At 37.8% G+C, this 14,522-nt stretch overlaps 1 protein-coding gene across 1 annotated transcript in view; it reads left to right on the forward strand.

The window, feature by feature from the left end:
* NCOA1 (nuclear receptor coactivator 1) overlaps positions 1–14,522 on the forward strand; it is a 218,178-nt gene that overhangs the window by 184,357 nt on the left and 19,299 nt on the right. The window contains exons 18-19 of the mRNA XM_010840686.1: positions 3,695–3,796; positions 5,716–6,118. Of these exons, the coding sequence (XP_010838988.1) occupies positions 3,695–3,796; positions 5,716–6,118 (505 nt within the window). The remainder of the gene's footprint in view (positions 1–3,694; positions 3,797–5,715; positions 6,119–14,522) is intronic.

Consider the following 14,522-nt stretch of genomic DNA (forward strand, 5'->3'; position numbering starts at 1 on the left):
AGTAATACAACAAGCCTGTCAACGAGACCTTTATAGGCTTGCTTTTGAATTTGTGTTACCAGCTCTAACGATTATCAACCTCTCTCCTCCCAACTCCCTAACTAAGAAAAATTAAGATTTCAGGGGAAATTAAGGACATGGTGATCCTTTTAGGAGAACTTCCTTAGAAGAAGTTGCTGGAAAATGGGTAAAATTTTAGTAATCAGAAAGAAGAGGCAGGTCAGAGTGAAATTGTTGTACACAGCATTAGGTTGTACACACAGATAGTCAAGGGAAGGGGAAAATAAGAGTTTTTCTGAGGGTAGAAATAGATCATTTTTATTTAACAGAAAGTGCTTGTAGATTGCTGCTTTTAGAACAATTCCTTCTGCTTCTAAAAATTACCTATTTATTTTATAGGGTTTTGATTTATTTTTTTAAGGTTGTTTTTTCATTTTTATTACTTCTCATTTTTCCTCTGTCCCCAACCATTTCATTTTCACGTTATCTCACAATGCAAAGAATATATAAAGCTGTCAGTGTGGAATCCCAACTCCCACACTCCTGGCAATGTTACTTTTCTTCACCTGTTTTCATTCCCTGTGTCTTCGGTTTTTGGACTTGCTGTTCCTTCTGCCTTGAGTTTACTCTACTGCCCTCTTTGCCACCTGGCATTCTCATCTTTCAAGGTCCCATTGAGCTCACTCATGCTCTTGGTCCCTGTCTTCATGTCCTAGGCTAAGTTAGTTGCTGCCCCATGCTGCTGTACATCTCTCTATATATTCAGCCTATAACTTGTTCATTGCACTGTTTTGTATTGACCTCAACAGGGAATTCCCAGAAAATAGAAATTTACTCACTTTTGTAGGCTTCAAACTTTATTTAGTATCTTGCATATACCAAGTTTTTTGATAAATCTTTGTAAAACTAATGGTTAATTTAAACTTATGTCTAAGATCTGACATAAGTTTGAGTTTAAGAAGTATGTAGATTTTTAGACTTTTAAGAGCCTTTTTGACTTTTAGAGACATAATATTGGTTATCTTTATTTTTGACGTGATTCTGAATGTTTTATCCTATTCCACAGTGCCTGAAAGTTATCATTGTAATATTTATATTATATTGGGCTTCTCCCTCCAAGTCATTTTGTTTTCTAATCTCAGTTCAGTTCAGTTCAGTCGCTCAGTCGTGTCCGACTCTTTGCGACCCCATGAATTATTGGAGTCAAAAAATGAATGAAACCAGAGTTAAGAATTGAGCTTGTTAGAGATGAGAGATTGAATCACTATTCACAGCTCTTTGGAGTCTCTTATAAAACTTTCAGAGACTTTCTAGTTTGTAAATAGTATATTAAAATGTATTAAATATTAAATATGAAGATATTAAAATATATTGATAGGTTGACTATAAGAAATTTATAAATTATAAAGTACTTTATCAACACAAAACAAGGTTTATATCATTGTTATTATTATCTCCCTTACCAGTTTATTCATATCAAGTTATTGAACAAGTAATCCTTGAAGCAGTAGATTGTTTATCAGGAAATACCCTTTCTAAGGATGCTTGTTTCCTTACTTGCTAAAGTTAAGGCATACCTCTGATATGGAATCCTGAGCCTGATATAGACAGTATCTTTCAAACTAGTGTACCATAGAAGATTGTTCTAGGAAATAATAATAAATGGCTATATGTCAGAAAAAAAGGTTCACAATAAATGAATTGCATAGTTTATCCCCTTCTTGGAGCTCCACAGTGTGCTTTAGCCAATTGAAGGCTCATAGAATTACTACACTAAAGAAATCTGTTTCACCTTGTGTAACCCATTATTTCCAATGCTTAATACAGCACAGCATGCTATTTTCCTGGCACATCTATTAATATCCTGCAGAACAATGTTCTTTAGAACACCAATTTGGGAAATGCTGGTCTAAAGTATAATTACTTCTTCTAGTTAAATAAATAGTCCATTTTCTCAGACCATTTGTTTCTTACATAATTCTCTCCAGCTAATGAAATCACATTGGATTTTTCCCAAATACGTGCCCATCAGACAGGTACCCTCCAAGTCAGAAGTACGTCAACTTTTCCATTCATCTTCCAGACCTTTAGAGAGTGTTCCCTATGTATGTGTACTTTTTTACTCACAACCTTTAAGACCAAGGCTGATGTTTCTTTTTTCTCCATTATTGCACATGTCTGAAATAACTAAATATTAATGAGTTTTAAAAAGCCTGATCTAAAATAGATAACCAGCAAGGACCTACTGTATAGCACATGGAACTTGTTATGTGGCAGCCTGGATGTGAGGGGAGTTTGGGGGATATATAGGTATGGCTGAATCCCTTTACTATTCACGTAAAACTATCACAGCATTGTTAATTGACTATCAGTTCACTTTAGTCACTCATTCGTGTCCGACTCTTTGCAACCCCATGGACTGCAGCACATCAGGCCTTCTTCTCCATCACCAACTCCCGGAGCCTACTCAAACTCATGTCCATCGCGTTCATCATGCCATCCCACCATCTCATCCTCTGTTGTCCCCTACTCCTCCCGCCTTCAAACTTTCCCAGCATCAGGGTCTTCTCCAATGAGTCGGTTCTTCACATCAGGTGGCCAAAGTATTAGAGTTTCAGCTTCAGCATCAGTCCTTCCAATGAATATTCAGGACTGCTTTCCTTTAGGATGGACTGGTTGGATCTCCTTGCAGTCCAAGGGACTCTCAAGAGTCTTCTCCAACACCACAGTTCAAAAGCATCAATTCTTCGGTGCTCAGCTTTCTGTATAAGTCCAGCTCTCACATCCATACTTGACTACTGGAAAAAACCATAGCTTTGACTAGATGGACCTTTGTTGATAAAAGTAATGTCTCTGCTTTTTAATATACTGTCTAGGTTGGTCATAGCTTTTCTTTCAAGGAGCAAGCGTCGTTTAATTTCATGACTGCAGTCACCATCTGCAGTGATTTTGGAGCCCCCCAAAACTGACTATACCCCAATACAAGATAAAGAGTTTTAAAAATTACAAAAAGAAAGCATGATAAACATATTTGTGTGCAATACATGTATGTATAAACACTGCAGAACACTAAATATGGCAGAGCATAAAAATAGAATACATGCACCTGTAATATATGCATATAGGCATATGTGCATGTACATACATGTGTGTACTTTATATATATTTATGTTGTGTGTGTATTCTACTTTTAAATGCTCTGCCATATTTAGAGTCCTGTAGGCAGAAAGTCTGGAGAAGGCAATGGCACCCCACTCCAGCACTCTTGCCTGGAAAATCCCATGGATGGAGGAGCCTGGTAGGCTGTAGTCCATGGGGTCGCTAAGAGTTGGACACGACTGAGCGACTTGCCTTTCACTTTTCACTTTCATGCATTGGAGAGGGAAATGGCAACCCACTCCAGTGTTCTTGCCTGGAGAATCCCAGGGACAGGGGAGCCTGGTGGGCTTCTGTCTCTGGGGTCGTACAGAGTCGGACACGACTGAAGCAACTTAGCAGCAGCAGCAGCAGCAGCAGGCAGAAAGTATTTGATAAATGTTAGGAATTGCCACCTTTTGGCAAATGTGGGAAATAATCTTACTAAACTTGCAATACTAAAACCTCTTAATAATCAATAAAAAGTTTATGTTACTCTAAAGGGCCATGCTTTGTGTTTGTGTGTAGAAGTTTATCTCATTGTTCTATTTTTCTCTAGTTGATACACCAAAATCGGCAAGCTATCTTGAACCAATTTGCAGCAAACGCTCCTGTTGGCATCAATATGAGATCAGGCATGCAGCAGCAAATTACACCTCAGGTAATGTGAGAAAACCAGGCATTGTTAGTACTTCTCTAACCCAAGTTGTGTTTCTTAGAGTGTTGACTTAGGTGTTTTTGAAATGGTCTGTGAACTTATCTCTTAATGATGTTTGTACTGTAGCTTTCTATTAAAATGAATTTATAATCAGCTTGTGGTACCCGCTACTGATATTTGATCTAAAGCTGAGGGTTCTTTGTTTCGTTTTATTGTTATTGTTGTCATTGCTGTTAGATATCAGATGACTAAGTAGAGAACTCTTATTGCTGTCCTGAATAGTATCAGTAATAAGAAGCCAAGGTTATGAAACTGTGTGCACAGTACCTGAAACCTGATCAAAACCCAGTCACATTGCTTAGTTATCTTAACTGCCTTGTGTTCTCTGTTCAATCTGAGCATCAGCATTTTCCAATTTTTGTTTTAACAATCCTGTGTGTGAGCTCACGGCCATTGAAACGAAACATAAAAAGAACCAGGTAGCCTTCTAAGTGTGTGATATAGTCTTTCCTCCTTACTTCTGCACATACTTCAATATACTTTTTTTTTGGCTGCACCATGTGGCTTGTGGGATCTTAGTTCTCTAGGGATTGAACTTGGGCCCACAGTAGTGAAAACACTTAGCCCCAGCCACTGGACCGCCAGGGAATTCCCTCAACCACTTTTTTTTTTTTTTTAATTTCCCAGCCAAGAACTCAAAAATTGGGGAGATGAGGTATTTTAGAAAGGATTCAGACAAACTTTTCTCCATAAAATGGACATAGTTGGATTGAGGGCAAATACTAACCAAAAGGATAAATATTGATAGAAGCTCCTGCTAAGCAGCAGATATTGGTGTCTCCGTGGATCCAGACATGGGTTTCTCTGCCTTAAAGTCTCAGTGGTTAGTTCATGCAAGGGGAAATTGGTTATAAGGAAACAAAACTCCACTGTTGGAATTCACATAAAGACAACTTCTGTTAAGAAGTCATATGTCAGTTTCTTCCATATTGGGGTACTTCTGGTTGGCAAGTTTCATTTTTATGAAGCTGTATGCTTTAATCAGCTCCTCGACCTGAATGGACATTTTCTGAGGAAGGCTTTGTTGACATGCCGTGTTGCTTTGCAAGGTAGCCCAAAAGGAGACTTCAAACTAATTTTACCACTTCTTTCATCATTCATAACATCATAGCTATTAAAACACTTACTCTAATGCCTGGAGCAGTCTCATACTGCAACAATGCTATAAAATACCAGGGTTCATTTATTTCTGCGTATTATTTTGTTTCTAATTAAAGATTTTCTTTTTAAGTGACCATTTGTTTGGCCTTGGATCCTAGATTTCTGATTCTTCCTTTTCTAATGGTATTTGTAAGTTTTCCTAATTGTAAAGATAATGTACATTCATTATAGATAATTTGGAAAATACATAAAAGTATAATGAAAATTGAAATCACCTATAATCACATTTTATTCATTTAAGTTAAGTGGAATAAATGATCTCCATGAGAAAAGAGAAAACTAATATCCTCCGTACTGGAAACGTGGTGAATTGTGTGGAAATGAAAAGAAGTCCCCTAATAACATAATGCCAGATAAGATAGAAATCAGCAAGCACATTTTCTCTCTCTTCTTTATGGTTTTCATGTTTCTCTTAACTGGCTTCATGGCTTATATCATAGTACTAATCAATGTATGTTTTCTTTGACTTTTCTCAGTCCTGTTTGACTTTAATATGTAAAATGTAGTTAATTCATTTTCTGTCCTGTGGATGTCATTTAAGAGGTTTTCTTCCTTTTCTGTTTTAGTTTGCCTTGTACACTAATAATTGCTGCATATTCTGTTGCTCCAAGCTAGTAGGCTTTATCCTGTAAGCTTTCCTAGGTAAGGATTAGTAATCATAATAACATTAGTAAGGGAAGATTTTTTTCTCTCTTTTTTAGCCACCCCTGAATGCCCAGATGTTGGCACAGCGCCAGCGGGAGTTGTATAGTCAACAGCACCGACAGAGGCAGCTAATACAGCAGCAAAGAGCCATGCTCATGAGGCAACAGAGCTTTGGCAACAGCCTCCCTCCCTCATCTGGACTGCCGGTTCAAATGGGGAACCCCCGTCTTCCTCAGGGTGCTCCGCAGCAGTTCCCCTACCCACCAAACTATGGTACAAATCCAGGAACACCACCTGCCTCTACCAGCCCTTTTTCACAACTGGCAGCAAATCCCGAGGCGCCCTTGGCCAACCGCAGCAGCATGGTGAACAGAGGCATGACAGGAAACATGGGTGGGCAGTTTGGCACTGGAATCAATCCTCAGATGCAGCAGAACGTCTTCCAGTACCCAGGATCAGGTATGAGGGTTTACACCTTTATGTTGTCTTTGTATGTACAGTTGGCCCCCGGTAGCCATGGATTTCATATCTGTGGATTCAACCAACCCCAGTGGAAAATATCCACCCCCACCAAAAACAAGAAAATTCCAGAAAGCTCCCCAAAGCAAAACTTGAATTCCCTGCACCCTGGGAACTATTATCCTATTTACATAGCATTTACATTGTATCAGGTATCAAAAGTGACCTAGAGATGATTTATGGAGGATTGCACATGGGTTCTATTCTCCATTTTATCTAAGGTACTTGAGCATCCGTGGATTTTTGTATCTGTGAGGGTCCTGAAACCAATCCCCCAGGGATATGAAAGGAGAACTGTACCACATCAGACGCAGGTCTCTCTCTTCATGTGTGTTTCCAGTTCACTGAAATTGAGGCAGTTTGCTGAAGAGGAAAGATGCTGAGGGAGTTCCCTGGTAGCCTAGAGGTTAGGATTGGGGCTTTCACTGGCATGGCCTGGATGAACTGAGATCCCACAAGGCACTGACTCAGGGGTCAGGAGATCCAAGCTCTAGGCTTAGCTCTTGCTACCGAATGGTTCAGTGGTTTGAGGCTTCTCTCTTCCATAGCTAAGGACCTGTCTGACACTAAAATTTTTAACATTTTGTCTGCAAAACACATTTTTACTGTCTTACTTTCTTTCATGGATCCCTGTAAGAATGTAATAAAAGTCCATGTCAGACAGTGGGTATAAATACATAGGCTCAAAATTTGCATACATATTTTTTATATCTTGGAATTTTGTTTTTGTGATAGTTTACACAGGGATTGTCAGTCTTCACAGATTATCTCAGACCTCTCATTGGTGTCTCCACTCTTAGCTGCTTAGGTTGTAAGCTATTCCTCTGAAATATCAGGCAACTTTTTGGCTTCCAAAAACTTTGTTCTTTTTTTATTTGCACTATCTCTCTCCTATTTCCTTTGTCCTGTTGTTGTTCAGTCGCTCAGTTGTGTCCGACTCTTTGTGACCCACGGACTGCAGCACACCAGGCCTCCCTGTCCTTCATCTCCCGGAGACTACTGAAACTCATGTCCATTGAGTTGGAGATGCCATCTAACCATCTTATCCTCTGTCATCCCCTTCTCCTCCTGCCTTCAATCTTTCCCAGAAACAGGGTCTTTTCAAATGAGTCAGCTCTTTACATCAGTGGCCAAAGTATTGGAGTTTAAGCTTCAGAATCAGTCTTTCCAATGAATATTCAGGATTGATTTCCTTTAGGATTGACTGGTTTGCTCTCCTTTCAGTCCAAGGGACTCTCAAGAGTCTTCTCCAACACCACAGTTCAAAAGCACTCCTTTGTCCTAGGTTACGATATCTTTTGATTTTTCTATCACTTGGAGATTCTAATTAGTAGTGGCAATAAAACACATTTGACTAATCTACCAGGTTTAACTAAACTTGGATGCTAAATTAACGGCAAGTTTCTGTAAAAAAAAAAAAATTTGAAATAAATCTGTTTATTTTATAAATGAAAGAAAAAGTAAATTTTCATCCTGCTTCAAAATGAATTTCAATGAGAAGTCTGCTATTTGACTTTGAATAAAATGTTGAAACTATATAGAGATTTTTTTCACATGGTAATATGCTTATCAACTTTGACAGCCAAATCAATTTAGACTTTTTATTCTGGTGGCAACAAGAGCTGAAATTCTTTTGACTGTTAAATTAAGTATCTGGGGAGACATGTGTCAAAGAGCATCAGAATTCTCTAAGACATTTTAATAAAAATTAAGCCACATCAGTTTCTTTGTCCTCAAGACAATGAAGTCATCTTTGGCTGGTTTATATCACTTACACTATATGTGTGGGCAAGAAAAGGATTATAAATCTGTATCTTAATTATAAGATTGTCTGTCTGAACAGGAGTGGCTTTCAGAAGAGTTGTATTTTCCTTTGTCTTTTTTTTTCTTTTCTTTTATCTTTTGATTTCTCTATGCAAAGAATTTGACGCGATTCCTTCACCTTATTCTAGCCTACAGAAGTACTTCCTCCAGCATTAGAAGTCTCATGTAGCTTCCCACTGCTCTTCCAAAATGACAACTTAGCCAAAACAGCAAAGAGATTCTTAGTAGCATTTTGATAGTGATTGTAGAGCTTTAAATCAAAAGATTTATTTCATTTGTTGGGGAAAAAATAACTACAGATAAGCCAAACATTAATAAATTCCCCAGTAAAACTCTCTTTTTAAAAAATAAGGTATTTACTGTACTTCTCAAAAAACTAAAAATAAAACTACCATGTGACCCAGCAGTTCCCCAGACTGGGTATCTATTATGTGGAAAAAAAGAAAACACTAATTTGAAAAGATACATGCACTCCAATGTTCATAGCAACTTTATTTTCAATAGCCAAGATATTGAAGCAACCTAAATGTCAATGGCACCCCACTCCAGTACTCTTGCCGGGAAAATCCCATGAATGGAGGAGCCTGGTGGGCTACAACCCATGGGGTTGCAAAGAGTTGGACACGACTGAGCGACTTCACTTTGACTTTTCACTTTCATGCGTTGGAGAAGGAAATGGCAACCCACTCCAATGTTCTTGCCTGGAGAATCCCAGGGACGGGGGAGCCTGGTGGGCTGCCATCTGTGGGGTCGCACAGAGTCGGACACGACTGAAGTGACTTAGCAACTTAGCAAATGTCCTTCAGCAAGTGAGTGGATGAAGAGGGTGTGGCATGTGTATACAGTGGAATACTACTTGGCCATAAGGGATACAATGAAATGTTGCCATTTGCAACATGGATGGACTTGGGGGATATTTTGCTAAGTGAAATAAGTCAAATAGAGAAAGACAAATATTGTGTGATACATCAGTTACATGTGGAATCTAAAAAAATAAAACAAATTAGTGAATATAAAAAGAACAACAATGACAGAACCAGATACACATGTAGAAACCATTAGTGGTCACCAGTGGGAAGAGGGAAGGAGGAAGGGGCAAGTTAGGGGCAAGGCAAAAGCTTCTATGTATAAAATAAGCTACAAAGATATTTTGTATATCACAGGGAATTTAGTCAACATTTTATCATGATTATAAATATATAACCTTTTAAAATTGTGAATCCTGTGTTGTATACCTGAAACATATAGTATTATACAACTATGCTTCAATTAAAAATTAACTAATTAAAAAAAACAGTAGTTCTGTAAATTTTCAGTTATGATCTTTAATGCTTCATCTCTGGAAAGCCAAGAAAGGAGGACTTCTATCCTGCTCCTGTTTCTTTTTTTTTAAAATATTTATTTGGCTGCACTGGGTCTTAGTTACAGCATGCAGGATCTAGTTCCCTGACCAGGGATCAAACTCAGGCCCCCTGAAGTGGGCGTACAGAGTCTAAGCTGCTGGGCCACCAGGGAAGTCCCCTGCTCCTATTTCTTGACAAAGCCACCTGAAAAGGTGGTGATCCAAAACCCCTTTTCCTTTGAAGCTGACATGATTTCCCTCAGGGTTGTGGATCGCATCTTTGATCTCTTGCAAATTATACATAGAACACAGTGATCGAGATGAGTGGGTGGAACTTCCTTCTTCTCCAGGCAGTGTAACCAGATGTGTTACTACCCATTGTAAGTGCTCTATCTGGTACCTGGAGTTTTCTTCCAGTCCAACTTTTGATTGACAAAAAATGTTTTCCACAAAAGTAAGATTTAAAACAAAAATAAAGTTAGTATTTGTACTATAAACAAACCCCAGAAGCTAGGTACAGTGGAGAGAGTAACAGTTTCATCCAGTTGCATTTTGAAATGAAATGGCAGAGCTTTCAGGTTTTTCATGGGAAAAACAAAAGCACAGAGAAAATTTTTTTTATTTTTCTGAAGAGCATAAAAACATTTAAAGGTGCAATATTTTAAATATTTTCTATTGCTCTTAAGTTATAAACTTGCTCTAAGGTGATTAGCTAGCTGGTAGAAAGCTTCAAGACCAGGTTTTATGTTGGTACAAGTTCAGGTTCTGGAAAAATTTTAATCCTTTCAAATCAAGCCTTCTCCAAAAACAGGAAAACAAAAACCACCACGTTTTTCTAAATAAAGTTTTATTAGAACACAGCCACGCTCATTAGTTTACATATTGTCTGTAGCTGACTTCACACATTAGAGTTAAGTAGTTCTTACAGAAATGTTATGACCTGCAAAACTGAAAATCTTAACTATCTGAGCCCTTTGCAGAAAAAGTTTGCTGATCCCTGTCTTAATCAATGATAGTAAAACCAAAGGATGAATAAATTAATTTTGCTTTAGTCCTTTGTCTTGGCATTTTTCAACTTAATGTTTATTATTGTTGTTTAGTTGCTAAGTCATGCCTGACTCTTTTGCGACCCCATGAATTGTAGCCTGCCAGGCTCCTCTGTCCGTGGGATTTCCCAGGCAAGAATGGGTTGCTGTTTCCTTCTCCAGGGAATCTTCCTGACCCAGGGACAAACCCATGTCTCCTGCATTGACAGGCAGATTCTTTACAACTGAGCCGCAAGGGAATCCTACAGCTTAATATAGGCCCAAAGTAAATGAAGGAACATGGGTAATAATAATGACAGAGCATGCTTTCTTTTATTTCTGAAAACAGAAAATTTTTCTAGACTATTGTGCCATAAGGATGAGTGCATAAGAACAGGATTAGAAATTTAAAATTTATTATCTACTGTGGTAATATCCAAAGAAAATAGGGAAATTTAAAAAGAAACTTTTGTACCTATTTCATGGATTCTTTAGAGCCAATCCAGAGCCCCCTTTTCTGTGAACTATAGTAAACGTGCTACTTGCGCTCATTCCTGAGTGACCTCATCTACTCCTGTGGCTTCAGTAAGTCCTTTATGCCAATGACTCTCTGTCTATCTCTAAACCAAATCACTCAGCTCATGTGTACTGCTGCCTGCTGGACAGACATTCTTGAATTTTCCACCAGGACCCAAACTTGACCAGATTCATCAGCTCCATTTCCCCTTCCCTCATGTCTCCATGTTCCACCTTAACAAACCTCTCAAGTTTCAAGAAAGAATACATACCTTGCTCTCTCTCCTAGACTTTTGTGTATCCTCTGTCTAAAATGTCCTTTCCTCACCTGGCTCACTCCTGTTCCTCCCTCCCCTCAGAGGTATCTCCTCTAGGAAACCCTCCCTGACACTCCCAATCATAAGCATTCACCACCCTGTCTTATAGCCACTTGTTTATCAGCTGCCTTTCTTTTTAAACAGCTCACACTTCCTTGAGTGAGCTAAGTGTGACCTTTGAAATCTTGGTTTCTCAGGTGCTTAGCACAGTGGTCTGGTGGGGAAAGCAGATGCTCAATGAGTCTTTCAAGGGAAAAATAAATCCTAATTCTAGTTGCTGCTGCCAGATGGCTGTGGTGCTGTTTACGCTCCAGCAGGGAGACTTAACATAATCAAAGATAGAACTGTAGAATTTTTAAACTAGAAGGAACAAGATGTCTGGTCTAAGAAATCCAGGGTCCAGTGTAGTGACAGAACTGGGACCAGAACTCTACCCCTCCAAGTTTATTATTCACTGGGCTGATTCTTTCTACTAAAACTAGGTCATCTGATAAAGAAAACATGGGCAGTTAGAATGTGAAATGAGGCCAGAAAAAAAAAAAATGTCAAAAAGCTTGCTAATGTACTTACAGTCTTATTTATTGTTTATCTTTGATCCCACAGAATAATATTCACAATATGTTAAGCATCTCTCCCCTTACATATATATTTTTCCTGAAAGAAATTCTTTTATCATAAATAAAATTTAAAATGCGTTAGGAACAGATAAATATTTTTTTAAGGATCATAACTAGAACAGTTAAAATTTTAAATGTAGAATTAATCAGACAGTCGATATAAAAATGAAGATGATGGGTGTGGAAAACCCACCCACTGGAGTCATAAATGAAAATAATGATTTCTGTATATATTCTAAGTCAAGAATTACTTACCAGAGATTAAATTATATAGAGAGGAAGCAACAAGGAAAAAATATGTAGCTTTAGTTATATAAATTTTACCAAGAAGACAAGTAGCTAAACATTTAGTGAAAGAAAAAATTCAGAAAGTCCGAAGTTGACTAAACTTTCACAGAAAATTTAAAATACTTTTTTAAAACTGTAGCCTATAAAAAGCAACAGTGAATAAAGTAACTGCATCTCTGGCCAGATTAACCAGAGACAAGTCTTTGTATTAAAAATGACAGAACACAAAATATTATACAGGAACCTGTACTTATGTTTACAAGGAGACATTTAAGGGCATAGAAACATACTTATGGTATAATGATAAGGGAAAGAAGCAGTCCACAAAGTTATGCAAGACTTCATAGAGGAAGATTTGAATGAATTATACTAAATTATGGGTAATCACATTATGATATTCTTTTTTTTTCCTGCACCTTTATAACTTTCTCTACCTCAGTAGTATTTAACTATGAAATATTTGGTCAGGAAAAAAAAAAAGCACAAAGTGCTAATGTAACAGAAAACATCTGAAGAAGCTCTTTTTTTCTTTTTTAAATTGTTGTCAGCTTCCACTTTTGGTCATGGAGTAATAGGGACGAAATTTACTCTTCCCTCTGAAACAAACCAAAAATTGAACAACAGTTGTAGAAATTGTCCAGGCTGTGCTGTAGGAAGGGGAGATCCAACAGAAGCCAGTGGTTTCCCATAGTTGAGGTAGTGGCACTTAGAGTCTGGGAAAGCCAAGGCAGCTAGAGTAAAACGGTACCACAGAGAAGAGAACCACAAAGAGAGAGAACCACGGGGATGTCCTGCTCAGGTCTTAAGTTGAGAACTGATCAGTGTTTGTGTGTGCCTGTACACAAATCAAGGCCAAGGAAAACCACCCAGAAAGAACTGAAGGAACATCTTCAGAGTTCACACAGGGCCAGTTCCTCTTTCCACCAACCAGAATAGAAAACCTCAAAATTCATGAGTGTCAAGTAAAATACTCAGAAATGTTTGTATCTCAGAAGCAGGGCAGAATAAGCACCAGACTAAACTTTGCTCTTGTCGCTTTAGGCCCAGTACCCAAAAGAATTAAAACTGTTACCATGTAACCTACTCATGACCCAGACAAAGGTCAAAAATAAGTTTAAAGGATTTTTTAAAATCTAGCACCTAACAGGGTAAACCCTAGAAGCTGATTTTTTTTTTTTTTTAATTATCAGATGTGCAAAGATACAGGAAAATAAAACCAATAATAAGAAGAAAAATCAGTCATCAAAACCAACCCAGAAATTACACAGGTGACAGAATGAAAAGTTATAACTTATGCATTCTGTATGTTAATGAATCTAGAGGAAGTCTTAAATGTGTTAACTAAAGGTATGAAACATAAATAAAACCAAAATCAAACTTCTGGAGATAAAAACTACAGTGTGTGAGATGAAAAATATACTGGACAGGATAAGCAGCAGATTAGACTTTGTAAAAGAAAAAGTTAGTGAACTTGAAGATACAACAATGGAAAACTATACATAGTGAAATCGAGAGGAAAAAAATTGAAAAGATAATAATTTGCTCCAAATTGATCTTATAATTACACTCTCCTTATCTGAATATCAGCATGCTTTTTTGAGAAACTGACAAGCTTCTGCTAAAATTTATATGGAAATGTAAAGGACCTAGAGTAGCCAAGACAGTTTTGCAAATTCAGAACAAAGTTGGATGACTACCAGTTTCAAAGTTATTATAAAGATACAACAATCAAGACAGTGTAGTATTAGAATGAGTATAGACATACAGATCAAAAGAAGAAGAGGGCTGCAGAGGATGAGATGGTTAGATCACATCACCAACTCAATGGACATGAATTTGAGCACATTTCAGGAGTTAGTGAAGGACATGCAGTCCATGGGGTCACAAAGAGCTGCACGTGACTTAGCGACTGAACAACAAGAAACATATAGATTACTATAACAGAATGAAAAGTCCAGTTATAAACCTTTACTTTTATGGTCAGTTGATTTTCAACAGTTATATCAATGGCTGCTAATAAGCACTCTTCTGAATAAAAAGGAACAAACTACTGATTGATGCCACAGAATGGTTGAACCTCAGAAACATTAATACTGAGTGAAAGATGCCAGATACAAAAGACCTCAGGTATATGAATGGTTTCCAATGAAAGGCAAATCTGTAGGGACAGAAAGCAGATCAATAGTTGCCTGAGGTTAGAGGTGGGTATGGGCATTCACCACAGACAAGCACAGGGAAATTTAAGATGTGGTAAAAATATCTAAGCTGAATGGTGGTGATGGTTGTACAACTCTGTAATTTTACTAAAACTCATTGACTTAATTCAATAGGTGAATTTGATGCTATATAGATTGTGTGTGTGTGTGCTTAGTCAGTCAGTCATGTCCGACTCTTTGCAACCCCATGGACTGTAAC

Source organism: Bison bison, unplaced genomic scaffold, assembly GCF_000754665.1.
Source record: "Bison bison bison isolate TAMUID 2011002044 unplaced genomic scaffold, Bison_UMD1.0 scf7180017864145, whole genome shotgun sequence".
Lineage (NCBI taxonomy): Eukaryota > Metazoa > Chordata > Mammalia > Artiodactyla > Bovidae > Bison > Bison bison.